The sequence below is a fragment of the Gamsiella multidivaricata genome (assembly GCF_025024155.1).
Source record: "Gamsiella multidivaricata strain RSA 2152 chromosome Unknown BC939scaffold_49, whole genome shotgun sequence".
In the NCBI taxonomy this organism is placed as follows: domain Eukaryota; kingdom Fungi; phylum Mortierellomycota; class Mortierellomycetes; order Mortierellales; family Mortierellaceae; genus Gamsiella; species Gamsiella multidivaricata.
This window is the reverse complement of record NW_026251757.1, coordinates 15,570-30,099: the sequence shown is the minus strand read 5'-3', so window position 1 is coordinate 30,099 and position 14,530 is coordinate 15,570. Positions and strand designations below refer to the sequence as shown.

Here is a 14,530-nt window from a genome sequence, read left to right as displayed (position 1 = left end):
TAAAGCATTTTCAAACGACGAAATATTGTTCGCCACCAAAACATGACACCACCCACGTTGGCGCCCTGACCATCCTCTCTCTGTCCCTCACCCTCTTCATTCCACACCGGCGCCATGGAGATCCTCCGAGACAACTTCCACGCGGAGTTGCCCTACATCAAGGAGGCCATAGATGAATGTGAATTCATCGCCCTTGATGCCGAGTTCTCTGGTAGGGTCCTGTTGCTCGATCGATCGCGCGTGGTGCCTGAAAATATTGATGCAGAAACATAACCCTATTAGCCGTGGAATCTCTGGCAACACAGGCCTTCACACGGAACCGAACAAACGCACTCAAAGCACAACGCTGGAGCAGGGGTATGAGGAGCTTCGAAAGAGTGCAAGCCAGTTCCTTACTGTTCAGATCGGAATCTCGACCTTCAAGTTTGATCCCAGGAATGGCAGCTACAGCGCAAAACCGTTCAACTTTTTCATCTTTCCAACGACCCTATCAGGATATTCGCCTCAGGGACGCTGTTTTTTGACGGAGGCCTCCAGTCTGGATTTCTTGGCAAAAAATCGTTTCGATTTCAACAAGTGGATTTACCACGGTTCGTCGCTGGTATCCGTTGATTGTATCCATGCTGCTGCAGCAATGGTGTCCGTGGCTGACATAGGTTCTTCTTTGATGTAGGTGTTCATTACATGACCAAGGCAGATGAGGAAAGCTACAGAAAGGAGCGCACTAGAATTGCCAACAACGATTTCCAGACCATCGGTGTGGATCCTACAATGAGAGCGTGGCTAGATGACGCGATGTAAGCAGCGTTTTCTTTACTATTCTTCAACCCGGACATTTGGAAGCATGTGAGACTGCATACTTACAGGGGTCGTCGTGTTGTCTTTCGAACCAGCGCTCGGATTACGGAATGGAAGGCAAATAACGGTGCTTTTAATTTCATCAATATTCAAAGTTCCAATGGTTATCAGCGACGATTGATCTACCAAGAGGTTCGTCGGCTGTAAGTTCACACATTCGAGGCATGGTACTGGATTATATGATCGACTGCCTAACAGAAGCGATATTAATGATCATGACATGTTTATCCCATTGTTAGATGGCCGACGGAACTGCAGGCTAAAGGACATGGTGGTTGCATACAAATTACCAAGACCAACGAGAAAGACCTGATTTATCAAAAGCAACAACAGCACTTCGCCGTTCAGGTGTGTCTTGATATCTTTCGACAAGTCTCCAACTTCTGTTAACGATCACTTCATGAACTAATATTGACTTTCTTTCATACTCTATATGCGCCTATCTTCCGCCACGGGACAGAGAGATGTCGAGAATGCAATCGGTTTTCGTTCCGTGATCGATATACTGTCCGCGTGTGGGAAACCAATTGTCGGTCACAACATCGTAATCGATCTCGCGTATATCTTGGCTCAGTTTGTTGGCCCTTTGCCACCGACCATGGAGGGCTACAAGGAAATGATCCACCGCACCTTTCCTACGTATGTGGTTTACTGTGTTGCTGGGTGCTGTTCGAACAATGCAGGAGAATGAACTATTAGTCTTGTTTATTCTATATAATAGCGTGATGGATACGAAATACGTGTCCTACACCGCCAACGCCTTGAAGGTATGCATCTCGAAGCCGTTAAGGCTCAATATCGAATACTTCTGTTGGTGCTTTCGACTTATACGTTCATTTTCCTTGACTCCATCAATTTAGGGTATGGCATACGATTCCAGCCTAGGTGGATTGGAAAACATGGTTGGCACTGTGAACTTTATGGGATGTCCCAAAATCAGTACGTCTGCTACATGTACATCCCTCATAACGGGACGACGTTCCTTTCAACGCGTACGGAAGATATGCAAATTGAACACAACTCCTTCCCACTCATAGCACCGCATTACAGACATCAGCGCTACATGTCGCGCGATTTGGCGCATGAAGCCGGCTACGATGCATATATCACAGGATCCATCTTAATCAGGATGTTAGCATATATCGGTAGGTGTTTGAACGGGTGTGCTCGCCGCTGTTTAGAATTTGCGCGGATATGAATTGCCGTTCTCATACCGCGCTCCTTGCGATAGTTCGGAATGAACCTGCGCCCCTGCCGATGACGGAAAACAGGACCCCGAACAAGGACAACCGACCAGAAATGAACCCCTACGGCTTTAAAAACGCGAAAAAGAACAGGGCAACAGTAAGGAACTCAGCTTCACCACCCCCACAGGCAGCTGCTGCACCCGTTCGCCCTTCTGCACCCAAGAAGTTCTCCTATGCCGATGCCGTTCACCTAAAGCGCGACGGCTCGCAGGACAAGTCTAAGACCTCTCCGACTTCAGCTGCAAAACAACAGCTTCCGATGCATGATGTCGAGGAGCCTGCCAAGTTAATTGGTGGAAAGGCGGCTCAAAAGCAGCACACTGCTGCATCGAATGGCTTTGTATATGAAGACACGGGACATGAGAGTGACAGGTCGGAGGATGGATATCAGCATCAGTTCGAGCAAGAGGTGTTTGAGAGACCATTCACCTTACAGCATCCTGTGCTTCGAGGCTACCAAAATATCCTTCATTGGGGCAGATCCAACCATGGATGCATCAACCTTACCAGCCCATGAGCGTACGTTAAGTTTAAACATGAAAATAAAAATAAAAATAAAATACTCTGACAAGAACGCTTTCTTTTTACTCTATTGTACGGATGGACGTTGCTGCCGTAGGTCAATGTGGGGGGGGATGTTGGCGATCTAGATTTGGGCTCAAATTTTAGGGGTTTAGGGCCCCTGGACATATGCAGCTAGGCCTGAACTAAGCCAATTTTCTGCTGCAGGTCTCTTCACCTTGTTCCTATTTTCCGGAAAGGTGAGCACCCCCTGGCCTAATCATGCTGGGGCGGAGAATCCTTCGTGTTTGATCGCCCTCGAGTTCTAGACTGCAGCAATCTACGGGCTTTTGGATGGAATGACAGGAGACAAGAGTAATTGTGTGAAGGGAAAACCTCCATCGCATGCAATAGAATAGGACAGCCAGCACCCTCAGTTCGTTATTTTCCATATCTGTACACTTTGGAAGACAATATGCCATTAGATGATCCTAGCAGCCCACAACGGGATCGGGGACCTATTAAAAGATTGGCATCCACAATGCAACATACTTTGACGGGTAAAAGGGCGCATCTGTGGAGGTTAAGTGGGATAATCGGGGAGGGGGAGGGGAGGGGGGGGGGGGGGGGGGCTCAATAAGATGTAGAGCATGGACCATGAAGGACGCGCTATGCAAGTCGGTATACCGATGGAATACCTCAGCGACGCGTCCGCCTCTGGTTGTCTAAATATACCATAAGTGCCTGCGCACCGTTAGAGGTGCCTAGGGCTTAATAAAGTTGCATCACAAGGGGGACATCTTGGCTCACATTTACTTATCCTTTTTTTTTTCTTTTTTTTATCAAGTCTTGGAAAGGGGGTCTGGCAAGTAAATGAATGTCATGGCGTTGGTGGGTTGGCGGTGTTGGTGCATCCACTGGTACAGTGTGGAGAGTATGCAAATGCCTTACCATGCATCCAATTCTTAAAATGTCCCCCTAACCTAAACTTCTGCATGCAACATCCAACGGCCAGCCATTGCTCTTAATATTCTGTATAACGGTAGAGCAGCCCCTTGCAGCGCTTTTTCACCCTGATCTTTATTTTAATTCTCCTATGCACGTCTTCTGCCTTGCTATTAATATCTTAATATCTATAGCCAAGAAAGGCCGCAAACAGCTAGCAGGGGCCAGAGTACAAGTCATGCAGACAGCGCCCATTCTAGGGAGCCAGCTATGGTTGTACGGCTACATCTCATCAAGGAAGCGACAATCCTGCCAGTATAAATACGGTGTCAGACCGCCTTCTTTTTTTCATTATAACAAACCAACACTTCCAGCTTCTACAGCACTCTCATTCAAAACACCTCTCCCCCACACGTCCATCCCCTCTTACCTACTCACCCTCACCCACCCACCTTACCGAAAATGAAGTTCATCCAATTTATCCCCGCTGCCTTGGCCCTCTCCTTCTTCTGCGCCTCCACTCAGGCTCTCCCTACTATCCAGCACCAGGAAAAGGCTGTTGACATCCTCAAGCGAGGCAACAGCAACGCTGTCGATGCGGTCATCAAGGTCTTTGTCGATGCCGAAGCCAAGATCCTGGCCAAGGCCTGCGTCGACCTCGAGGTTGCCGTCTGCGCCGATCTCATTGTCAAGGTCAACGCCAATGCCAACGTCCTCGGCGGTCTCGTCAAGGTCAACGCCAACGTCAAGGATCTCGAGGTCCGCGCCAAGGCTGCCGCCGATGCTGAGATCAAGGCCATGATCAAGGCCGATGCCAAGGCACTTGTGCTTGCCAATATTGATGCCCATGTCCGCGCTGTCGTTGATAAGATCTGCCCCGTTTGCGACCACGTCTGCCTGAACAAGAACGCCCGCACTATTGTCGCCAAGGTTGATGCTCTGATCAAGGTCGATGTCGCTAAGTTGGCTGTCAAGGTCAAGGCCGACGCCGCAGTCCATGCCAAGGTCCGCGTCAGCGCTTTCATCAAGGACCTGTCTCTCCGCCTTGGTGTTGCTAATGCTGACATCCATGCCATCGTCCGCATCCGCTCCGATATCGATATCCACGTCAAGGCTTTTATCGAGCTCTGCGCCAAGCTCTTCGTCAAGGCCGGGTTGGTCGCCAAGGTCGCTGCTCTGTAAAGAGTTGGCAACGCTTTCTTGGACAGACTACAACACGCGTCCTCGACGACAGTTGGTGCTTTACGCAATATCGCGGCCTGTAGTTGTAGCCGCCGTTCAATGCAAGATACTTAATGATATAGAAAACTAATAAACCGTAGATCTGCCCATTTATCTAAGTAATGTGTACAAAAAGTCGCGCCGCGTAGATCTCATTCGGATTTTGTGCCAGCCTCTATTACTGCATACACAGCAACACATAAATCTTCGCGCCCATTGGACGTGTAAAAGATCCAAACTAAGACTATGTGTTTACTTACACACAAAATGTCTACAACTAGTCCTGAATTATCTTGCGCCTTGGAGAGTCCATCCACTCTGACGGTGCTTGTCGTTTGATCCCACCATGTCCAACACGACTCTCATGGCCTGTGTTACTGCTGCCCATTGAATGAGGACTTGGCTCTTGCATCCAAGGGTAGTTCCTATCGATATCTTTGGGCTGGAGGTACAGGGGCCGCTGCTGGCTTATCAGGTGGCCACGGACTGCATTGCTGATGTTGTGGCCGGCCACGATATCGCGATGCACGAGTGTCTTGCACATTGAACAATAAAGCCGGCGGATATTAACCTGACCAACGAAATCCTCACAGCTCGGAAACTTTTTCGAGGTGTAATACTCATTTATATCTACAACAATGTAGCCAAGCGATCTGGCCTAGAGAGAAGCAGAAACAAATTGGAGAGAGAGGCGAGATTAGTCGTGATGTCTCGCAAGAGAGTGCAATTACAGGGTCGCTAAGGGACATCATCGGCCACTTACTTTCTAGACAAAGTACGACTGGAACGACTCGTGCAAAGAAGACAGTTTGGCCTTTGTAGAAAACTTCCCGAGACCCACGCCGATCACAACCTTGTTACTGTCTTCTCTCTTGGCGCCAATTGATCCGCCAACCAGCTTGAGAAGACGGCTGGCAATCTGCCTGTACTCTTCGTCTCGCGGCCTTCTTGTGTCTCTTGAGGACCATGTTGCTGCTGTAGAAAGAATCGAGATATGCCTCCACATCCTTGAGCTTGTCGACGTAATCTTTGATGCTTGATCCAGAGCCGCGTAGGGGGGCAAGTTGCTCTCGATGCTGCTGATAGATGTCGAGTCGTAGATTGCTTTGTCATTCCTTTGTTCTATCCAGTGTCGTGTAGGCTGATACACCGCTTTCTGATTGACAGCAAGATTGAAAAACTTGGGGGCCTTTATCTCTCCAGATGATTCCTTGGTGGCAATATTCGTCCCTGTTCCTTTGTCCAGCTTGGGCCTCTCACGATTGAGCAATAAGGCACTCGCTCCTATCACGAATGCTTGCCCTAGATCCAAACCTAAAATACTGATCTGCTCCGGACCACATCCCCAAAGATCCGAGACATTCTGCTTAGTCTTCACGACATTCTTGATCTCGGTCAAAAAATAGTCCGTACCGCCGAGAGTAGAAGTGATACGAGGAGGCAGCTTGGCCTCTGGAAGTCGCCTGTACTTGACCGCATTGAGTTCGTTCAGCTTGAATGCTAACCGTTGGAGCCGAAACCCATCCGTTCGAAACGAGCCGCGTAGAGCATAGCCGCGCTCCTTGTACGAGCTGGGTTCGAAGCTGTCGCCTTGAATAGCTTCAATATGCTGTCTCATTCTGTCCAAAGGCATTACAAACGTTCTCCCTTATAGTCTTTGAGCGTTTTCTGTTACTCTGGTGTATATTTTCCAATGTCGGTAAACAGCTTGATAGTCCAAGTGCTTTTCCCAAGAACTAATACAACACATCCGCCTGCACGATATTTTCAGTGCTTGGGAAATCAGGCTTGGCATGGTCTTGAAGTAGCTTTCGTAAGGCCACGTCTCGCCAAAAGATCTTTATCAGATCCAACTTCGAAAGAGATACGAAAATGTCTTCAAAGGAGGTTAGCGGAGCCAACCTTCGGCCACTCGTGCAGACTCTGTCTAGGAGAATAAAGTTCTTGATTGCTGAAAAGCCATGATCGATGCTGTCTAGTGCATATGCAGGCAAAAGACCTTTTTCCTTGCGTGCTTTGACCTAGTTTGAAAAGGATGGGCAATGTCAGCAAGGTCTTCCTTGATACAATTTGGCCTGTATGCAGACGATAGCGCCGAATGAAGCTACATGCCGGTACCTTATCACAAAGATCTTTAGAGCCATTACTGTAATGATTCTTTAACTCGACCGAAAGCTGTTGGGCAATAGATCTCAGAATAGTGGATCTTGGATATGCCATATTTACCTCGTCCTTAGTTATGGCTGGCAAGAAGTTCTTGAACCAAAGGACATGGGACACCGGTCCCGAATTAGAGGGAAGTTCGGAGTTGTAGATGCACACGAGAAGCGATAATAGGATGCCCATTTGTTCATTTCTCGTGTCAACCTTGTCGTCGTGCATATCAAGTTCTTGGAGTTCTTGAGCAGCCTTATCGGAATCGTTGTTACTGGCACCATCCTTGGGAACGCGGGGACAGAGTTTGTGGAGCAGGATTCTGTCTGTCTCATCGATGTCGGTGGTTGAAAGGTGCTCTATGTACTGACCAATAGCTCTCTGGTAGGTACGTTTGGCTTGGGACGCGTGGCGAACAAAAAAAGGGATGAGACCAACAAGGTTGTGATCGGAGTCGGCCTAGGCAAGTTCTCAACAAAGACTAGGCTTTCCTTATTGTATGAGTCCTTTCAGTCCTACTTTGTTCAAGTATGCAGATCTGTATCATGTTTGGATACTGTGAATATTGTGCTGATATTATTGATGCTTTATTATTTTATTTTTTATTAACGCCCACATAGGCCAGGCCACTTGGATACATCGTGGTTGGAGTGAACAAATACACACGTCCAAGAAGTGTCCAACCTGCGAGCAGTTTGTCGGACAGATCGAGATCCGCAGGCTACACTGCTTAAATTGCGCTACTACCATGCACCGCGATATTATGGCAGCCATTTATTCCATCAACAGCGACTGCTCTACCTTCAGCCAGTAGATAAGAATGGGCACTGCACTTGGATGCAAGATGCAAGGCCGCACATGGAAGCTGTGGGCAGTGCAGCAGCAGTAGCCCAGTGGGGCATGGGCAAGGGCAAGGACAAGCTGGAGGGTCCAAGCGACCCAGCAAGGGCGCCTTCAGTGACGTCACTCAGCGGCAGCGCCGCTTTCTGTACGTGGGGAATTGCTACGTACAGACAGCTTCGCTGTTTGCTTTTGTTTACCCCTCCTCGCTCTCCCTCTGGTTCCGCCCGGAAGGGAGGGAACTCGTATTTCTTCCTTTTTCCACTCAGGTCCCTCACATACCCTTTTCTTCTTGATCATCATCCCTCCCCTCCCCCCTCTCCCCACATCACACCATGCTTCGCTCCCTTTCCCGCGCTGCTCGCCCTGCCGCCATCGCCCTGGCGCGCAGCACCCCTGTGGTACGTATCTTCTCACTACTCTCTCCCCCTCCGCCCCACTAGAATCAACAGGATCAGTCATCATCCCCGCCCTTTATCCCCATATACATTCACACACTCTTTCTTTATCTTTTTCTCTCTTAATCACACACACTCATACCCACGAACCCAGCCTGTATCCCATGCCACCTTAATCCTCTTCCGCTGCATTGGATTCCTTTCCTTGCTTGTCTTCAATACCTTCTATTCTCTCGATGCAACGCATCTTCCTTAATGGTCGCGTCCGCACTCTACCAACCCTCAGGAAACATCACACCTTCAATAAGTAAAGGAAAAAAATCCCACGGCGGGTCATGGCCAAAGCAACTGCAACAGGACGGCGCTTCTGATCCTATACAGCGTGTAGGGATCAAGGTCAGGAGTAAGCAGTAACAGTTGATCGATAACAAACACGCTGCATTGGATTGTGGCAACTCGATTGGCTACAACATGGATCCAACTCTGGAGGATTGCTCAGAACCAAAACATCCCTCGACTCTTCCGTTACCAAAGTAGCGCTGTTTTCTGTCACAGGACAAATCGGTCGTTTGCAAGCATGTAAAAGTCGATGAGGGTTGGATCTATGGTCCATCGTTTCCGGCAGTATGATCTTGCCGGAACCAGTCGGATCTGGGCAATAGAGGGACCCTCCTGTTGTATTTATTTTGTAGTCTTCAAACCCAATTATCCACTTCATACGTCCACGCACACTTTTTTTTCTTTTGAACGTGGCACTCGGGCCTTAACACCCGCCTTTCGCTCTCTCTTTGCCATTACTAGGTCCGCGCCAACGTTGGTGCCCTCTCGGCCTTCCGCAACTATGCTACTGCCAAGCCTGGTACGAAGGCGAATTGCCCTCAGTTACTTGGATAGTGGACGCACTCTATGGCATGTGTTCCTAACGTGGTTGCTCTATCTTTTGCTACAATAGCCACATCTGAGGTCACCTCTATCCTCGAGGACCGCATCAACGGCCTCAACTCCTCCGTCGATATCCAGGAAACCGGTCGTGTCTTGTCCATCGGAGACGGTATTGCCCGTGTCTACGGTTTGAAGAACTGCCAGGCCGAGGAGATGGTTGAGTTCTCCAGCGGTGTCAAGGTAAAGGGCGGACATCGACTTTTTGGGAACAGGATCGCACTTTCTTGGATCAATTGAGTGTCAACTGGTCACCAATTAAGCAATTGGGCCTCAGCGCTTCATATCCGACTTGAAGTCAGATAAACAAGGAATTGACCTATTTTGTCTCTTTCAATCATAGGGTATGGCCATGAACTTGGAGGCCGACAACGTCGGTATTGTCGTCTTCGGTAACGATCGTCTCATTCGCGAGGGTGATACCGTCAAGCGTACCGGTAACATTGTCGATCTCCCCGTTGGCGAGGCTCTTTTGGGTCGTGTCATCGATGCCCTCGGTAACCCCATCGACGGCAAGGGCCCCATCGCCGCCACTGAGCGTCGCCGTGCCCAGGTCAAGGCCCCCGGTATTCTTCCCCGTGAATCCGTCCGTGAGCCCATGTTGACTGGTATCAAGTGTATTGACTCCATGGTTCCCGTCGGTCGTGGTCAGCGTGAGTTGATTATTGGTGATCGTCAGACCGGAAAGACCGCCGTCGCCTTGGACACCATTCTCAACCAGAAGAAGTGGAACGATGGCACTGAGGAGGCCAAGAAGTTGTACTGTGTCTACGTCGCTGTTGGTCAGAAGCGTTCCACCGTCGCTCAGTTCGTCCAGACCCTTGAGGAGAACGATGCCATGAAGTACTCCGTTGTCGTCGCCGCCACTGCATCCGAGGCCGCTCCCCTTCAGTACCTCGCTCCTTTCTCTGGATGCGCTGTCGGAGAGTACTTCCGTGATAACGGCAAGCACGCCTTGATCGTCTTCGATGATTTGTCCAAGCAGGCCGTCGCCTACCGTCAGATGTCCCTTTTGCTTCGTCGTCCCCCAGGTCGTGAGGCTTACCCCGGTGATGTCTTCTACCTGCACTCCCGTCTTCTGGAGCGTTCCGCCAAGATGAACCGCAAGCTCGGTGGTGGTTCAATGACTGCCCTCCCCATCATTGAGACCCAGGGAGGAGATGTGTCCGCCTACATTCCTACCAACGTCATTTCCATTACTGACGGTCAGATCTTCTTGGAGGCCGAGTTGTTCTTCAAGGGTATTCGTCCCGCCATTAACGTCGGTCTTTCCGTCTCCCGTGTCGGTTCCCACGCCCAGACCAAGTCCATGAAGAAGATTGCTGGTTCCATGAAGTTGTACCTCGCCCAATACCGTGAGGTCGCTGCCTTCGCCCAGTTCGGTTCCGATTTGGATGCCTCGACCCAGTTCTTGCTCAACCGTGGTGCCCGTCTTACCGAGTTGCTCAAGCAGCCCCAGTACAAGCCTCTCCCCGTTGAGCACCAGGTCGCTATCGTCTTTGCTGGTGTCAACGGTTTCCTCGACAAGATCCCCGTCAACCGTGTCGGCGAGTACGAGCGCAACTTCATCCCCCATCTTGTTGCCAACCACAAGGACCTCCTCGAGGAGATCCGCAAGTCTGGTGATTTGAGCGCCGAGTCCTTTGCCCAGCTGAAGGATATTACTACCGAGTTCACCAAGAACTTTTAAGGAATTCAGCTTATAAAAGAAAAACATGATTTCCTCCGCGTACACCACCCTACTCTGCTAGACTTTCTCTCCCCTTGCTCTTTTTTTCTTCTTATTCTTTGTCACGACAAGTTTTTCATCGATCGACATCACCCTCCTCTCTCTTTCTCTCCCTCTCCTTTTCTCTTTAGGGTAAACGTCCCTTCATTGTCATAAAAATATACACAACGAACAATACCTTTCTTTTTGCCAAATGTATCTCGCAATGTTTGGATTCAAAGATAATTTTGAATGATAGGCAAAATCTATGGTCGGCTTCTTTGAGAAAGAGTGGCCCAAGCATACATTACACATCATGCAGCTGTCGACGCTTCTTTTTGCTTTATTAAGGACGGGAGTGCTATAGCATGCTGAAAGATTGATATTATACACATGAAAAGAAAAGAAAGGAAAGGAAAAGGTAGAAGGATGGGATATAATGCCAAAAAAAGAACCCCGTTCATAAAGATGGATAGATAAATATACAAACAGAGAGCAAAAGAAAGAAAGAAAGAAAAGAAAGAAAGAAAGAAAGAGAGAAAGGAATTAAAAAGTATTGCTATTGTAAACAAACGAAGAGGCCCAGCTCACCAGGTCCTTGACGTTCGTCACAAGGTCGGCTGCGCGCTGTTGGAAACCCACGTTGGCGGCCTGCTGCTTCTTGTCCGCGTCCTGGAGTCCAGGCGAGATCGCCCGTGCGTTTACATTGGTAACCTTGGGTGTTGCCATACGCGCAGGTGAAGATGACAGCGAAGGTGACGATACAGATGAACGAGTCGATACTGTTGCCGTTCCTCCCATTACTGTTGTGGTTGTAGGCGGAGATGTTGAACGGCGGCGATATCCATGTTCAGCAGGTGAATAGCGCTGACGACCAACGTGTTCGACATATGTCGAAGTGACCGATGTTGATATTGACGGGGATGCGGATGGCGATGGGGCTGGAGCTGGAGTTGGAGCTGGAGATGAAGATGGAGATGGAGCTGAGACTGAGGTCGGAACTGAGGCTGGGACTAGGACTGGGACTGGAACTGGAACTGGAACTGGGATTGAGACTGGGGCTGGGTGTGTTGGGGCGGATGATACAATCGAAGATGAAGGAGGCGAGGGTCTAGTATAGGAGACTTCAGCGACTGTAGCCTCGTCGGCGTGTTCTGCGTAGTCCAACCCGGATCCCGGTCGAGTAGTATATTTGCCTGTGTAGCCGGTTTCGGATCCAGTGTATGGGTTCCCAAGGTAAATCGGTTCATCAAACATCTCCTCGTCTTCCTCTTCCAACTCGTCGTCAACATCGTCGTCAACATCGTCGTCATTACCGCCACTGTTGTCAGAGTCGCCGTTATCACCGTCAAAATCACCGTCAATAGGGCTTATAATGTCTTCCGGATCCATACCATGCAGGTTTGCAGCCTTGAGTCGTGTAGGATCGATACGGACGATACTTTGCACTGGCTTTCTAGCCGAAATACGCATCATAATCCCGCTGTCCTCGTCTTCGTTCTCCTGTCGTCGTCGCCGATTCATACTCGTTGTTCCTTCGTCTCCGTTGCCGTCTTCGTTTTCGGGTTGGATATACTCCTCACCTTCCTCATCTTCATCTTCATCGTCATCATCCTCTTCCTCTTCCTCCGATATGGTATCCGTGTCGATCGAGACACATTGTTCCACCGAGTCATTAAACCTCAGCTTCGGCTGCCTGTGCTCCTTGAAGACTGCACTCTCAATAGCCTTGTGCTGAGGCAGGATCCTACGTGCGAGTTTGAGGTCGGATTGAACATGGAAGAGAGTATCGGCTTTGAAGAGCTCTGATGCGGTCTTATGTTTAAGAACTGGCTTGAGGGCCTTCTTTGCAGAGGACTGTAAGCCGTTGGGGAGCTCTTTTGTGGGCGTGGTGGGCATACTAACCGTGCCAATGCCGGGGGATGCGGTGCTAGTGAGAGTTTCTGACCCAAAGCGGGACATGTCGAACTCGTCGATGGCAGCCTTGTAGAGCGGACCGTAGAGCCATGTTGTATCGCTGTCCTTGAGCCTTTTTTTTTCGCAAACAATAGAGCAGATCGATTGACGATTAGGTCATTGTACAGGGACAGCGTATGCACAGCTACATAATGCTTTTTACACTCAAGATGAACCTCGTCGTGGAGTGTACCCTCTCGTTCGCTTACCAATTCAAAGCCTTGGGACTTATGGTCTGGAGGTTATGTCGCTGTTTAGCCCAGTTGCGCCAGGAAGCGTTCTCGAGGCGCAGGCCATTGATCAGGTCGTTCTTCTGCTTGGTCATGAACTTCCAGGATTGTGCAATATCGTCTTCGTTCTGCCAGCCATTGCCAAGATAATCGATTGCGAGTGCGGGCTGGTTTATTGGAATCAAGCGCCCTGCGTCGGAGTCGTCATGCATGGGTGTTGTCTTTGCGGACGAAGAGGTGGGGCGATGCAGACTACTGCTCGAGCTGCCGGCGGCGCCATGGTTCGAGTTATTATGGTGGTGGTGAGCCATTCGGCGGCGGGAGCGGTCACTACTGTTGGAGACTGAAGAGCTCCGTTGACGGCTATGATTGTGGCTGCGATGCTGGTGGTTATGATGGTGCTTGCTGCTGCTGGTTCGACCCGAAGGGATCTTCTGACCGCTGTCTCCCTCCAGGGGGGATCTGTCTGGGAGGGTCATCCGAATGAGGAATGTCGAGGTGATTTCCGAGATGGGAACCAGAAAGGGAGGAGGGATGCAATGAAAAAAAAAGCGGGAGAGTGAAGTAAAAGTGGAGAGGAGGGAAGGAAGGAGTGTGCGAAAAAAAAAAAAAAAGAACGCTTTTTTTTACAGCCCTCTCCCCCCCATATCATAAAATAAACAAAATCGTCAGTTGCCATTTCGGCAGCCAGCGGGAAGCATTAGACCCTCCTTTTCCCAATGGCTCGTGCTCTCGTCTTCATAAGTCAAAAAAGACCCCATGCGGACACAAAACATCCATCGAACCCTCCCTCTCTTCCCGCTTGTCATCCAGGATACATGCTGACTCCACCATCGGAGCAAATTTCGTGGGCACGTACTCTGGTCGAGCTACAGTTCTGTGCTGATTGCGACAACCGGATGTCCAAGAAAAAGAGACGGCAAAAAAAAACCCCTCCTCACGGAATAAACGAGGATGCATTGGCACAAGATATCGCTGCTAAAGTATCAACTCTGGGTTATGGGCGCAGTACAATGGGGGCGGGGAACAAGGACTAGGCTGGTTCGACAGTCGTAGAGGAATCTTTCCTCTCGTTTGTCCACTTTGCCTTTTTCAGCCAGCCGATAAAGATGGAGGTGCGATCGGGGATAATCTCACTCTTGTCTCTCGTGCAAGTCTTCAAAGTCAGCAAAAAATCAATCCAGCAGCGTAGGTGGCATCATCTTTTTTTGTTCTTTTCATCAGAAAGAGTGAAATAAAAAAAAAAAGGAGTACCTGCTCGCACAGACCAGACAGTCCATCTTCCCTGTGGGTGTCTACGTACACATTGAAACCCATATGAAAGGATTTTAGCATGTGCTGCTCCCATCCCCACCCTGCCTTCACAGGCATGCATGTCCTAAAGCTGCATGCACCGCATGGACCTGCGTCTCGATGATGCAATCATGCTCCCCTCAAGTCCTTTACTCAGATATTAAACTGGATCAACCTGCAAAAATATATATGTATACATTCTGCTGACATACTCCTTCAGCAACGACAAACAAGAAACAA

General features: G+C 49.5%; 5 protein-coding genes across 5 annotated transcripts; 3 read left to right on the top strand and 2 right to left on the bottom strand.

Annotated features, from left to right (window-relative positions):
• Positions 1–34: 34 nt before the first annotated feature.
• On the top strand, positions 35–2,677 carry BC939DRAFT_456915 (ribonuclease H-like domain-containing protein). The gene is made up of 10 exons (XM_051556401.1): positions 35–211; positions 306–590; positions 674–797; positions 894–1,001; positions 1,098–1,206; positions 1,319–1,497; positions 1,580–1,625; positions 1,719–1,797; positions 1,896–2,003; positions 2,090–2,677. Exons 1-10 carry the CDS (start codon positions 115–117, stop codon positions 2,620–2,622), a joined length of 1,668 nt encoding a protein of 555 aa, XP_051410356.1. The 5' UTR covers positions 35–114; the 3' UTR covers positions 2,623–2,677.
• A 1,155-nt stretch (positions 2,678–3,832) lies between these two features.
• BC939DRAFT_456911 (uncharacterized protein) lies at positions 3,833–4,881 on the top strand. The gene has a single exon (XM_051556400.1). The coding sequence runs from the start codon at positions 4,014–4,016 to the stop codon at positions 4,731–4,733; it is 720 nt and encodes a 239-aa protein (XP_051410355.1). The 5' UTR covers positions 3,833–4,013; the 3' UTR covers positions 4,734–4,881.
• Positions 4,882–5,538: 657 nt separating this feature from the next.
• Positions 5,539–6,394, bottom strand: BC939DRAFT_518914 (uncharacterized protein; the record flags this gene model as incomplete). The annotated part of the gene is made up of 1 exon (XM_051561186.1): positions 5,539–6,394. Exon 1 carries the CDS (start codon positions 6,388–6,390, stop codon positions 5,539–5,541), a length of 852 nt encoding a protein of 283 aa, XP_051410354.1. The 5' UTR covers positions 6,391–6,394.
• A 1,600-nt stretch (positions 6,395–7,994) lies between these two features.
• BC939DRAFT_456900 (ATP synthase subunit alpha) lies at positions 7,995–11,009 on the top strand. The gene is made up of 4 exons (XM_051556399.1): positions 7,995–8,167; positions 8,966–9,023; positions 9,117–9,286; positions 9,447–11,009. The coding sequence occupies exons 1-4, from the start codon at positions 8,102–8,104 to the stop codon at positions 10,791–10,793; spliced, it is 1,641 nt and encodes a 546-aa protein (XP_051410353.1). The 5' UTR covers positions 7,995–8,101; the 3' UTR covers positions 10,794–11,009.
• Positions 11,010–11,661: 652 nt separating this feature from the next.
• On the bottom strand, positions 11,662–13,308 carry BC939DRAFT_478649 (uncharacterized protein; the record flags this gene model as incomplete). The annotated part of the gene is given in 3 exon segments (XM_051558782.1): positions 11,662–11,922; positions 11,937–12,840; positions 12,977–13,308. 3 exon segments carry the CDS (start codon positions 13,306–13,308, stop codon positions 11,662–11,664), a joined length of 1,497 nt encoding a protein of 498 aa, XP_051410352.1.
• Between the last annotated feature and the right edge of the window lie 1,222 nt (positions 13,309–14,530).